Source organism: Poromitra crassiceps, assembly GCF_964638095.1.
Source record: "Poromitra crassiceps genome assembly, chromosome: 14".
Lineage (NCBI taxonomy): Eukaryota > Metazoa > Chordata > Actinopteri > Beryciformes > Melamphaidae > Poromitra > Poromitra crassiceps.
In genome coordinates, this window is record NC_139633.1 from 39,536,894 (window position 1) to 39,551,390 (window position 14,497).

The following is a 14,497-nucleotide window of genomic DNA, read 5'->3' on the forward strand; positions in this document are numbered from 1 at the left end:
ACACTGAATGCTGTTGATTTAGACTAACACAGAAAAAATAACACTGACAGTTTTGCTCTGTAGACTGGGTCATAACATACAGTACAGTACTGTGCAGTAAAAAACACAAAAAGTTAATTATTTTCCTTCCCATAAAGGCAACCTGGATTTGGATCTGATATTATGGGCAAGTCATTATGGGCAGGTCATTTTTTGGGGTGTTTTACAAAAGTCCCCACTAGCGCGCAAGATGCCTAGTGTCAAAGATTGGCCGGATCCATCTTAGAATGATGTCACAAACATATGACATTAGTATGACATCACTAGCCTATGACATCATCAGTGATGTCATAAGATGATTTTGGTCAATAATGACGTCACTGATGACATCACTGATGATGTCATAGACATTGTGACATCATCAGTAATATTTCCCCATGTTTGGCATAGGGATCAATTTCCTGTACATTTCATGTACATGAAGAGCTAATTTGATAGCTTGGTAAACCATCCGGTCACGTGAACTCACATTGTGTTTGGTCTGGCGTCTGCCCCGGGGTGGGCACTTTCCAGTGTTGCCAGATGGTAAATGATGAATTATCGTACCAAAGGGTCAAAGGGTCGTTTTATCATATTATTATTTATTATTATTGTTGTACGTAGTATCGTAATATCGTAGGCGCGGGGGGGTGGGGGGTGTATGGGGTGGGGGGGCGGGGCTGACTGTAAGCCATATACTCTCACACTGCCACCTACTGTTAGGGACATAGCAAGACTACTTTACTTACACTGAAGTAAATAAATGTTTTTTGGACTTGGCGTGATTTTTCAAAACTGTGATCTCAGCCTGCATTTGTGTGTTGCAGCAACGACAAAAAGCTTTACTGTCACAGCCTGCAAAACAGCTTTCAGCCAGCCAGTGAATGTAAGGTCGATTCCCATTCAGTCCTGTACGTTTGTTTTCAATGCTTACTTTTTGGCTGTTCAGATGGCTCTGCCCTCCTCTTCGCCCCTCCTGGGTCTCTCCTGTCCTCATTAAACAAGAACAGGAGTATGCAACAGCGGAGTTTCTGGAAAACATGTTTTTGCCGTAGATTTGGATTTGACTGGATCCGACGCTGATTAGATGAAGGACTGGCTACTTCCATCCACTGAAATTACTGTGCAAAGCGCAGAGTCCAGGCGGATCCAGGAAATGAAACAAAATGTGAGTTTATGGATCCAGGTGGTTTTAACCAGGCTACTTTTTGCCAGTCTGAGAAATTAACCTAAGCAAAACACATAGTATACAGTATACTATGTGTTTTGGGATTAATGACAGCAACCACAGTTAATTACAGTAGTAGCCAATTATTGCATTCATGAATGAAATGTGTTTTTATCTAAACAAGTTCTTGTCATTCTACTATGCCTAAAATTCACTCGTCATGATGATTTTGATGGCATTTTACTTTACCCATCATGTTCTTTTTTGTATTCTTTTCTGGCTTCAGTAAGATTATGTAACATTTTGGAATAAAAATACAGATTAGCAGTGCAAAACTGGAGGCCACAATTGCAAATATCTCCACAGCAACACTGAACTTCCCCGGAGAGCTGACATATGCAGGGATAAAGGTGATCCAGACCGCACAGAATATCAGCATGCTGAAGGTGATGAATTTGGCTTCATTGAAATTATCAGGCAGGTTCCGAGCCAAAAAAGCTAGAAAGAAACATAACATAGCCAGGACTCCTATATACCCCAACACAGCCCAGAAGCCTACAGCTGAGCCTAATGCACATTCTAAGATGATTTTGTCTTTAAAGTGTTTAAAATTCTGGAAAGGAAAAGGAGGAGAGATAGTTAGCCAAAGTATGCAAATCAAGACTTGTATGAGAGTAAAGGCCAAAACACTGAGTCTCTGCTGAGCAGGGCCGAACCATTTCATGATATTACTCCCTGGAAGTGTAGCCCTGAAGGCCAGTAACACCACTATAGTTTTCCCCAGAACACAGGAGATGCAGAGGACAAAGGTGATTCCAAATGCTGTGTGTCGCAGCATGCAGGACCACTCAGAGGGCCGGCCGATGAAGGTCAGAGAACACAGGAAACACAGGGACAGGGAGAAGAGCAGCAGGAAGCTCAGCTCAGAGTTGTTGGCCTTGACTATGGGGCTGTTCCTGTGTCTGAAGAAGATGAAAGCCACCATAGCAGTCATGCAAGTTCCTAACAGGGCCGCCGCCGTGAGCAGTGCCCCCATAATCTCTTCATATGATAGAAACTCTGTGTCCTTCTTTTCACAGTCATCTCTTTTCTCGTTTGACCAGAATTCAGGATGGCATCGCTCACAGGTGATGGAATCTACAAGTTAAAATCAAAAAATATTAGATTTCCTGAGCACCTCCATTATTTTCCCACGGCGGTGGCAGCAGGACAGGCTGGGGTCAGAAGATGCCAAAGTCAGGACACTCACTCAGCCAGTCACTCATAGACATTTAGTTCTGAGCATGCGCAGTTAAGCAATTGTGCTCTGCCATGCCGAGGAACCACCGGCTGCCTTATTATAGTAGTGAGATTATCCAACCTGAGAGCTTTAACGTAGTACCAGAGTTGGGCAAGTTACTGAAAATTAGTAATTAGTGACAGTTACTAGTTACTTCCCTTGAAAAGTAATTTAATTACTTCAAAGTTACTAGTTACTTCCAGGTAATTAGGTACTGTTGGGTTCCCGGCAGGGCACTCCCCAAGGTTGAAGTCGATATCATGAAATGTTCTCGAGATAAACAGCTATTTGTGTTACTAGTAGGTGACGATAAGACTATGCGCATATCCAAAATTGGCCACTGCACTCCTTCAGGTTCCCGGCAGCGCACTCCCCAAGTTTGAAGTTGATCAAATGAACGGTTGTCGAGATAAACAGCTTTTTGTGTTCCCAGTAGGTGGCGCTATAACAATGCATGTGTCCGAAAATGTGCATCACACTCCGTCGGGTTCCCGGCAGCGCACGCCCCAAGTTTGAAGTCGACCGGATGAACGGTTCTCGAGATAAAACACTTTTTGTGTTGCCAGTTGGCGCAAAATTCGGTATTGCACTCCGTCAGGTTTGACGTCAGTCAGTTTGGAGGCGATCTGAGCAATGGTGTCTGAGTTATTGCAATTAAAAATTTGAAACATTGCCGTAGCGCCCTCTATGGGTGCAAATCTTTCTTTCTTTTTTCCTCACGAGTGTCATGCAGACCCCTGAAAAGTGTTTTGGCAAAGTTTGAAGGCGATCGGAGCAACGGTGTGCCTTGCAACTCCGACAGACAACATACAGCTCCCCAATTGACCTATCGCTAAGCCCCACCCCTGTGCTCACTCGGCCAAACACAGGGCACGCTGACTAGAATAAATGGCAGCCGTCACTGTCAAAGTTATATCCCAAGAGGCTCTAAACAACTTTTTGAGGCCTGATATCGTCTAGATCAGAAAGTACTTCACTATGCCATGGAGGGCGATGTACAACATTTAAAGCTATTGATGAAAAGAAATGCGATAAGTGCATGGAAACGGCTTTAGCAAATCTTTAATCAAACTCCATTTAAAAACATGCCGCTTTAATGGAGGAAGACAACGGAATAACCAGTGGGGATAACAGGCGACTCACATCCAGAATTGACATTTTATTCACTTAGAGTAACCTCTTCATGGATTATATATATGCCGAATTGAAGAGTGGCACCTGGTAATCTATTTCATGTACCTCTGTATCAGGGGTGGCCAACTGCGGCCCGCTGCCCGTTTTTAAGTGGCCCGCCATGAATTTAGCAATATATATATATATATATATATATATATATATATATACCATAAAACTTCCAATTGCCGCCGAGTCTCCAATAACCGCAGGGGGTCAAACTCAATTTTGCACATAAGCGCCGGTCTTCCATTAACAGCCGGGAGCGGTTATTAGAATAAATATGTTGTTTCTCCCCCATTAGGCCTACGGTATGTTTTTATGTTGACTGAATTCAGTCACTTACGGTAATGACGTGTGTTTTGGAGGAAGTCAGGCGGAAGTGAGTCATGCTCTTTCTACCCGTGTCAGACAGTTTTATATTTTATTCGGACATGTATTGGAAACTTGTCTTGGCGTCTACGTATTTGGTAAGTCTGCTTGTTTGTCCAGTAGTGCTGCAGTGCTGTTTTGTTAGCGTTAGTTTGGTAGCTAACGTTAGCGTGCGTTCTACAATGACGTTGCTATGACTTTCCAATGACTAGTCTTGCTGGTCAGCGTCCCCTCCCTACTCACGGAAGGGAGAGGAGGCTGGCCATGGGCTGGCCAGCGAGACTAATGAAACACAAACAACTGAATGTGTGCGCGGTAGGCTAATGTTACTTGTTTAAAATATGGTATTGTGGTGACTGCGCACACGAAGGAGATTGACAGTCTAATTCACTACACTACAGTGATGTCAGGGGGGACGTTGTTACCGGTATTTAAACCGGGAAGTTGGAATGAATGTTGTGTTGTCAGAGTGAGTGCAGAGCGGTGCAGAGTGTGCAATAAAGCACTCGGTTTTTACTTGCATCCAAACCAAGCGCTTCCCTCTTTATTCCTGCTGCTGGATTCTACTTTATATTCCCTGGATTACTACAGTATGGCTGTTTGGCAGAGGGATTAAGAGGAAAGCAATGAACTGATACTGTAACGTACTGGTAGTTTGATGATGATGGTGATGAAGGCAATACTAGGCAGTACAATACTAGGCATGTTCAAAAATCAAAACTGCCTGTACCTACCCTCTTGTGTGTACTAAGTACTATCTCACTGGTTTAAATAAGCAATTTGATACTTTCCGTTCTTGCTGACCAGAAATTCTGTGCAAAAACTAATAATTGCCTGGGTCAATTTCGTACAATAAAGAAATAACCGCCTGACTCCAATTGCCGCCTCGTCTCCTTTAGCCGCCTGGGGTCAGATTTAGCATAATAAATGCCCGGGCCCTTATTGGCAGTTTTACGGTATATATACATATATATATATATATATATATATATATATATATATATATATATATATATACACACCGGTATATATATATATATATATATATATATATATATTTATTTTTTTTAAAGGGAAAAAAATAAACTAAAACTAAAAAATCCCCCCCCATTTAGTTTTTTCCATTTAAAACCATTGAAAATGGGTTATACAGTGGAATCCGCTTATAGTGATCACAGTTATAGTGATCAACCGCATATATTGATAAACTAGAATGACCGCACCACGGATTTATGCCTCCGCCATTAGTTCATTCTTGAGTCCAAATCGCCATTTGAGGCAAATTGGAAGAAATTCCGTCAAGGCGCTCCTGAGATGTTGCGTAACAGAGCTTGGAAATTGGGTGTGTGAGGTCACAGTGACCTTGAACTTTGACCTTTAACCATCAAAGTCTAATCAGTTTATCCTTGAGTGCAAGTCAATGTTTGAGCCAAATCAGAAGAAATTCCATCAAGCCGTTCTTGAGATATCGTGTTAACAAACTTGGGAATGGCGTTCATGAGGTCACAGTGACCTTGAACTTTGACCACTAAAATTTAATCAGTTCATCCTTGAGGCCAAGTTAATGTTTGAGGCAAATTTGATGAAATTCCGTCAAGGCATTCCTATGATATGGCGTTAACAAGCTTGAAAATGGCATTGGAGAGGTCACAGTGACCTTGACCTTTGACCTTTGACCACCAAAATCTAATCAGTTCATGCTTGAGTCCAAGGCGATGTTTGAGGCAAATTTGATGAAATTCCCTCAAGGCATTCCTCAGATATCACGTTAACAAGCTTTAAAATGGCGTTCGAGAGGTCACAGTGACCTTGGCCTTTGACCTTTGACCACCAAAATCTAATCAGATCATCCTTGAATCTAAGTTGATGTTTGAGGCAAATTTGATTCAATTTAATTCCTCAGATATCGCGTTAACGAACATCGGACGGACGGACGGACGGACAACCCGGATCCATAATGCCTCCGGCCTGGCTATCGCCGGCGGAGGCATAAAAAGCTTCATCAATCATTCCTATACACATGCTGTTTAATTAATTTGCTTATAGTGATCAATACTCTGCTTACAGCTTACATTTTGGGCCTTGTCCTACCTGAGAACAATGATTTTTTTTTAAACTACAGTAATTTTGTTATATTTTTCTTACAAACTGCCAAAAATGAGCGAACGAGATACAGCAGCGATACTCTGTGCATGTCTGTATATATGGAGAGATTGCGGTATCTCTGTCTAAGCGAGACCGCTGTGTTTTAATCATCTGGAGGCCTAACTTACTGTATGGATATTTAAAGTCAATAACATTCCTTTACTTTATATGTACTGTATTCATGTAATATACAAATGCCAATTAGATGGTAATCTGCATGAGAAATAAAGAAAAAGAAAAAATCGGTTATAATGATCATCCGCTTATCATGATCAATTTGACCTGTCCCAAGGTGATCACTATAAGAGGAGTGCTCTGTACTTGAGTACCCTGACCTGATCTTTTTTTCTTTTTTTTTCTTTTTTTTTTAAATACTGAATGTTGGTGAAATGATCTCTGTCTTAACCTGTTGGCACAGGAAAATAACATTTGAAAACAGAAATAAGCATTGTAATAGGTGAGCACATCAATAAAGTATGGGCTCTATTCTCCCCCTGGCCTTAGGCGCTAAACTGGCCTTAAACGCAAACTAGAACGACCGCAAAGCGGACATTTGCCTCCGCCATTAGTTAATACTTGAGTCCAAATCGCCATTTGAGGCAAATTGGAAGAAATTCCATCGAGACATTCCTGAGATATCGCGTTGACAAGCTTGAAAATGGCATTCGAGAGGTCACAGTGACCTTGACCTTTGATAACCAAAATGGAATCAGTTCATCCTTTGAACTGATTCTGGCTGTTTGAGCCAAATCAAAAGAAATTCTATCAAGCCGTTCTTGAGATATTGCGTTAACTCATTCATGGCCAGTTTAGGACTGCCAATATTTAGCACAGGCCAAAGATTTTCATAATTGTTGGTCATCTTTCAAGACCCACAGTAAATTATCTATTAGCACCAAAGTGATTTGCAATACCTCAAAATGAAGATGTACGTCTCTGGGTTCACCAGGGGAAAAAAGTGAGCTTTTAGCATGTTCTGTACTCTACTTATAGCCATTTATATACACCCTGTTTTCACCAAAAAGGTCTCTCTGAGAAGAGAAATTGCAGAAAATGGCATTTTTGTAAAGCACACAATCTCAGGCAGAACTCGCTCTCAATTCTTTTATTTTGAACTGTATTGACATCAGACATGTAAATATTATTCGTTATGACACAAATGACAAAAAAAAAAATATATATATATATATATATATATATATATATATACATGAAGTGCTTTTTTTACATTCAACAATACAGTTTACTCAGTGTGAGTGAGTGTGAATGTGTGTGTGTGTGCGCGGGGCCCATGTGTGTCTCTTTACATTACATTACATTTCGTCATTTAGCAGACCTAAATGACCGTCCTGACCGTCCTGACCTCATTCTGAGATGTGGGCTCACAATCGGCTCCTCATCTGAAATAAAAGCAACATATCCTCAGTAAACTATATAATCACATTTAGTACAGAGACAGTGTAGTGTACTAGTGTCTCAGTAAACTATATGATCATAGAATGCAGAGATCAGTGTAGTCTCTCTCACACACACACACACACACACACACACACACACACACACACACACACACACTCCTTACCGCGAGATCATCCGGGTCCTGTCGCATTGGAGTCCAGTCTTCCTCGACCTCGACAGGAAAGTGGCCGTGCTGCTTGGCTCTGTGTGAAAGCCATTTCTGTGGCGAGGCTGCTGTTCTCCTCCTCACAAAGTTGTGACTCTGTCTCGTCTCTTTCGGGCTGGCACACAGGAACGGGGTCCAGGGACCAGGATCGATCATGTTGGTCACGGGTTTGACTACCGCGAACAACTGATCGATGTCCGCTGCCCTGCAGCAAGGCGACCAGCTCGTGCAGCGCGCCGAGGGGCGTTTCAATGGCGTTTCTCCTCTCTGCACAAGGAAGCGCGTTTCTCTGTTTTCTGTTTTTCCTCCTGCTCATTTCAAAACAACAGCTGCGGTATGTGTTTGTTCACGTGTTGTCGGCTTGCCTTTGAGGCCATGGACCTGATACCATGTCACAGGCTGGGGAAGTCTTTGAACGACGCGCTGCACTAATAAAAACAAAAACACGTCAAACACGTCATTGGCTGGGAGGGCTATTCCTGATAACACGTTAAAGACGTCTTTGGCCATGAATGAGTTAACCAACTTGGGAATGGCGTTCGTGAGGTCACAGTGACCTTGAAGTTTGACCACCAAAATGTAATCAGTTCATCTTTGAGGCCAAGTTAATGTTTGAGGCAAATTTGATGAAATTCCGTCAAGGCATTCCTGAGATATGGCGTTAATAAGCTTGAAAATGGAGTTGGAGAGGTCACAGTGACCTTGACCTTTGATCACCAAAATGTAATCCTTTCATCCTTGCGCCCAAGTCGACGTTTGAGCCAAATTAGCAGAAATTCCATCAAGCCATTCTTGAGATATCGCTTTAACGAACTTGGGAATGGCATTCGTCAGGTCACAGTGAACTTGACCTTTGACCACGAAAATCTAATCAGTTCACCCTTGAGTCCAAGTCGATGTTTGAGGCAAATTTGGTGAAACTCCGTCAAGGCATTTCTGAGATGTTGCGCTAACAAGCTTGAAAATGGCGACCGAGAGGTCACAGTGACCTTGGCCTTTGACCTTTGACCACCAAAATCTAATCAGTTCATCCTTGAGTACAAGTCGATGTTTGAGGCAAATTTGATAAAATTCCGTCAAGGCATTCGTGAGATATCGCGTTAACAAGCTGGAAAATGACGTTTGAGAGGTCACAGTGACCTTGAGCTTTGACCTTTGACCACCAAAATCGAATTAGTTCATCCTTGAGTCCAAGTCGATGTTTGAGACAAGGTTGATTAAATTCCATCAAGGCATTCCTGAGATATCGCGTTAACAAGCTTGAAAATGGCGTTCGAGAGGTCACAGTGACCTTGGCCTTTGACCACCAAAATCGATGTTTGAGGCAAGTCGATGTTTGAGGCAAATTTGATTAAATTCTGTCAAGGCATTCGTGACATATCGCATTAACAAGCTGTAAAATGGTGTTTGAGAGGTCACAGTGACCTTGACCTTTGACCTTTGACCACCAAAATCTAATCAGTTCATCCTTGAGTCCAAGTCGATGTTTGAGGCAAATTTGATGAAATTCCGTCAAGCTTGGAAATGGCGTTCGAGAGGTCACAGTGACCTTGACCTTTGACCTTTGACCACCAAAATCTAACCAGATCATCCTTGAGTCTAAGTCGATGTTTGAGGCAAATTTGATGAAATTCCGTCAAGGCGTTCCTCAGATATCGCGTTAACGAACATCGGACGGACGGACGGACGTACAGACGGACAACCCGGATCCATAATGCCTCCGGCCTGGCTATCGCCGGCGGAGGCATAAAAAAGAACACCTGCCTACCGCTGACTCGGGAGGATATCGTCATGTTTTTACGCCCCGAAATGCGCTTTACGATGAAGAGGCATGGCGCCGTGCCAGAATAGGCCAGAATGGGTGTTTGGGCCTTAAATACCAGCCTAAAGCGATCTTCCCAAAGGGCGTTAATTTTGCGGTTAAGGCTTTTCAAAACCAGGCCTTATTCACAGGGCCGGCCCGGCGCGTGCCATTCTGCCGCTCTAGGCGAGAACAAATTATGCCGCCCCCAATTGGCAACACCATACCAGCATCAAAGTATGCATGAATATGCAGGCATTTTGCACATCCATATAGCCTACCAAAAATAATGCACCATAGGTGTGCACAGGTCTGCATAATAACTCCAATAACCACAGCAGTCATGATACAGCACAGCTATTTTCCAAATAATAAGATTTTTCAGAAACTATGCAAATCTCTCTTATCTACCACTTTCTCATGTGCGTAAAACACACACATGGAATGTGCGCACGGCGGCGCAAGCACAATAATGTAAGAGTCACGTATTTAGCCATCAGCAGATTCACAACTTAAACGACGAGCAGAGGGCAAATAAAGCTTGGTTACCTTTCAGAAGTGGACACCGGCGGGGGCCTGCGTCAGCAAATGTCTTTAAATAAATCCAATCATCCTAGGATTCTCTCTGCCAGTTAATTTGATATGGAGATTGTTGCCAATCCACTAAGTCTGTCTTGTTTCATTGTAGGCTACTACTACTGCAGAGGTAGTTTCAACTTTGAGAAACTTCCGATATTGTACATTGGAATTTTGGTCTCTCCAATGAATGAGCAGCCAAAGTGTGCACTGCACTGCACAGGGAAAATGATTGTTTTGGAATCCAGAAACAACGTTTGAATATCGCCCTAATTACGTTTACTGATTACACTAATAGGCCTACTGGTACACACATTATGAGCACATGGCCTAGGCTACCTTAACCGAAAGTTAATAATGTAAATTAGTCTACTTGTAGGCTATGTAATTTAATTTACTCCGTGTTCCTTTTCCTCTCAAGAACGGCTTGATGGAATTACTTCCAATTTGGCTCAAACGTCGACTTGGGCACAAGGATGAACGGATTACATTTTGATGATCAAAGCTCAAGGTCACTGTGACCTCTCCAACGCCATTTTCAAGCTTGTTAACCCGATATCACAGGAATGCCTTGACGGAATTTCATCAAATTTGCCTCAAACATTAACCTGGCTTCAAGGATGAACTGATTATATTTTGGTGGGCAAAGTTCAAGGTCACTGTGACTGTGAATTGTATTGTATATAAACATATAACTATTATATTTGAATATTAATTTGATTGCTGATATTGAATTTACTTGATCCATTAAATAAGACTAGAGTACCTGTGGTGTTGCTGACTTCTCCCTCTGCACATGGTATACAGTCATAGCAGCAGACTGGCTTTCCTTTCTGGAGGACCTTACGGGTTCCTGGGGGACAGCTCTCACTGCACACTGACACAGGCACCTGCATGAACAAAAAGCAGTATGAGATACACTTTGATGTGCTGTTGTCTTTACAGGTCACCATTTGGAATTCTGATGAAATTGACATTACGATACAATAATCCCACAAGTTAACAAACCATGAGAGATCATACGGTATTAACCTGTTCTGAGTTCTGTGCCCAAATTAAGGACTTAGTGTTTAGATTTAGCTGTTTTTCTGCAGGTAAAGATGCGTCGTAAAGACCAATAGTGACAAACTCCACACTGCCATTTTCGTCCGGCTGCCAGTTTATAATTTCATACTTTGCTGCTGGGTCTCCATTCTCATCAAAGTAAACGTCCTCCCCCTCCTTTGTCTTGAACTGAACCTTTTTTATGTGCTGCAAAATCTAAGCAGATACATATTACTTTACTTATTCCATTCAATGTAAAGCACCTCCTATTAGCTCTGCAGAATGATGGACATGCAAGAATTTATTAAACAATACTGTAAAAAATGTACAAAGCAAAAAAAAACTGTTCATGTGAAGCACATGATGTAACTATCATTCAGCCTTCAGTGTTCAACTCACCGTGAATGGATCTGGCTGTACCTTGTTGCCACATATTTCTTTACAGTCAAGAACACTATGCAGAGCGTGAGCCACAGCATACACTGCTTTATAGACATTGTTAAAGATGGGCATGAGTGACATATCAGTGAAACTGTTTTGCTGCCCAGACAGATCTTCAGACCCTGTACAGTATCTCTGATTCCCTCCTGAGCCCTTTGTCTGCTTGAACCTACAATCAAACATTGTCTCCCAGAATTCTGTGAACAATTCATGACTATATGAATTGAGTGACTTTACATCCAACATAAATTCTCTCATGCCTGTGACATGGGCCTTGGGGATGGACAGCCCTATAGCACCATCCAGGATGTGGTGTTCATTCATAGTTACAGTGTAGGAATCAACGATCCAGGCCTCACTGCCAACCCACTGGTACCCAGTCAGGTTGTGGGAGGCCATCTCATGTATTAGTATTTCCAACTCCAGAGAGTTGAGGAAAGCGACAATCACCTGGGAAGTGGAAGCTTTGATAATGTCAATTATTGCCTGTATTTTTTCTGGTGGATCTGTTTTAAATAAGGATACAGAGTACTCTAGACAGATGCCCAGCTTTTGGGCCGTCTCTGTGAATATGACCATGCCGTTATTGCCATAATCATTATTGCTCCTAATTGCCCCGACCCAAGTCCAGCCAAAGTGCTTGACCAACTGGGCCAGAGCTCTGCTCTGGTGGAAGTCACTGGGTATTGTTCTGAGGAAGGATGGGTACTGGACTTTGTCACTGAGACAAGCACAGGTGGCCCAGTAGCTGATCTAGGGAGTAGAAAGGAATGATATTGCCAAGATGAGGATGCAAATTCTAAAACAATGTACAGAGGAAAACATAGAGCACATTAACAGGAATTGTCTTAAAACTCCCTTTACTGTGAACCAGAGCATGTGAGCGGAGCGGAGAGGAGCGGGGGGATTTTGGCTTGAGCGGTGAGCGGGAACCAGAGTGGTACCAGAGCAAAAGTTGGAGCGGCACCGATCACCCGCTCAGTCCCGCTCCAGTTTCGATCACAACATGTTCGAACCAGAATGCTTCAGTGCGTGGCCATGTGCACGCCCACTATTTTCTTGCCAGCTGCTGCGAGATGAGAAGGAAGAGAAACGAACATGCAGCCGACTCTGCTGAGCTCATGTTATTTGTAGTGAGCAATGCCCATTGCCCAGGCGTTTAAACGCAAATCAAAACACCCTGGCCTTTTCTTTTCTTCTTCTTTTGAGCAGAGCGGAGCGGTGAGTGCAAGCGGGTGAAATCTGTATCGAGCGGGGAGCGGTCTGGAGCGGAGCGGCAGTGAGCGGCCTTGAGCGCTGGAGCTGGTGGAAAGGGCCGCTCCCCTCCCCTCCGCTCACATGCTCTGCTGTGAACAGTCAGACAAATTGAAATATAATAATTACTGTATTATCAACAAAATAAAACAAAATAAATAGATCAAAGTTCCAGTACATGATTATACAAAGACAATAAAAAGAACTACCCACCAATGGGATATGAAAAGGTCCAATCACAGTGGATATAGCCATGGATATAGAGGAGTAAGCCTCTCCTATAATGGCCTGCACTTGGGCTGGGCTGGTGCAGGGTGCCTTGGAGGCTGTGGATATATCCTCATTACTATTAGCCAAGGCCAGTGCCACTCTTATTCCCTTTGGAATGGAGCCACATGAATCATAGATCTTGTAGCCCAGAAAGATGCCAGGCAGCAAGTCTGTGCTGTTGTTAATCTCCTCAATGGCAAAGAGCATAGCTTGAGCAACCTGGAATGCACTGAAATCCAAACTTGACGCAGACAGTTATAAATAGTTGGTGTTATAGCCAGTATGTCCTTGAAATGAAACATTAAAGGTGAAAACGAGCAAACATCTGTTACAACTCTCAACTCAGTAAAACAATTTAATCGATTAATTAATTTAATTAATTAATTTTGTATATCTACCCAGTTCTTCTAGTCTTCTATCTTACTTATTTCAAGCAGCTTGCTACAGTGTGATTTACCTTGTGCACTGCAGTGGCGGTGGTCTGTACGTGTAGGTGTCCTGTCTGTCTGTCCAGCTGTTGTGGAAATAAAAGATTCCACCCAAAATAATGTCTCCATTCTTAGACAGCTGGGGGATCTCCGGCTCCCCTATCTGCCGACACACCGGGTCCTCAGCCACAGAGAGAGATGCCACCAGCAGCAGCTGCAGAAGGACCCAACCCTGCTCTGTCCACCTTTGGGTGGACATCATACTAAAGACCGTTATACACAAAGAGTGATGTGAATATACAGCACAAAATTGTGATGCAAATTTTGACCCACCTGTCAATCACAGCAAAAGATGTGTACACTTCGGAAGTGAATTTCTGAAAAATCGACAAGAAGGGGAAAAAAAACGTCTACTTTAAGACACAAATTCAGGGCAGCAGCAGATGTGTCCTAACAAGAGCAGGGCAGAACTTGCATCAGTATTTATAGATATTAAAGCATGACACATACTGTACAGTAGTAATGAACAGTGATGTTCCATAGCTCCACAGGGAGGACAGGACAGAGGGGGAGGTGCAAAACTGGAAAATTCTTCATGAGTTTTGGCTGTATCTTATGAGTGTGTAGCCTATTCACTCACATACAATTGTGGTGTTTTTGCATTCAATATTATAAAGTCTGATTTGCATAAATAATAGGGGGTGAAGGAGCAGTAAAGCCTAGAAAATGGGTTAACTGAAATGCCCCACGACTGTACTCAATAACATTCATTCTGGCAAAATATATTTTACCGGTACTGTCATAGGTGTTCCTGATTCAGTTTTTTCCACACCAGTTTCATGCCAGACTCCTGAGAAGTGTTACCGCAAAGTTTGGAGGCGATCCGAGCAACGGTATAGCTTGC

The 14,497-nt window shown here is 42.8% G+C and overlaps 1 protein-coding gene across 1 annotated transcript; it reads right to left on the reverse strand.

Annotated features, from left to right (window-relative positions):
• Positions 1–1,397: 1,397 nt before the first annotated feature.
• Positions 1,398–13,855, reverse strand: LOC310789187 (extracellular calcium-sensing receptor-like; the record flags this gene model as incomplete). Its single annotated transcript, XM_083650774.1, has 6 exons — positions 1,398–2,323; positions 10,923–11,046; positions 11,189–11,416; positions 11,600–12,394; positions 13,109–13,406; positions 13,623–13,855. 6 exons carry the CDS (start codon positions 13,853–13,855, stop codon positions 1,398–1,400), a joined length of 2,604 nt encoding a protein of 867 aa, XP_083506900.1.
• Between the last annotated feature and the right edge of the window lie 642 nt (positions 13,856–14,497).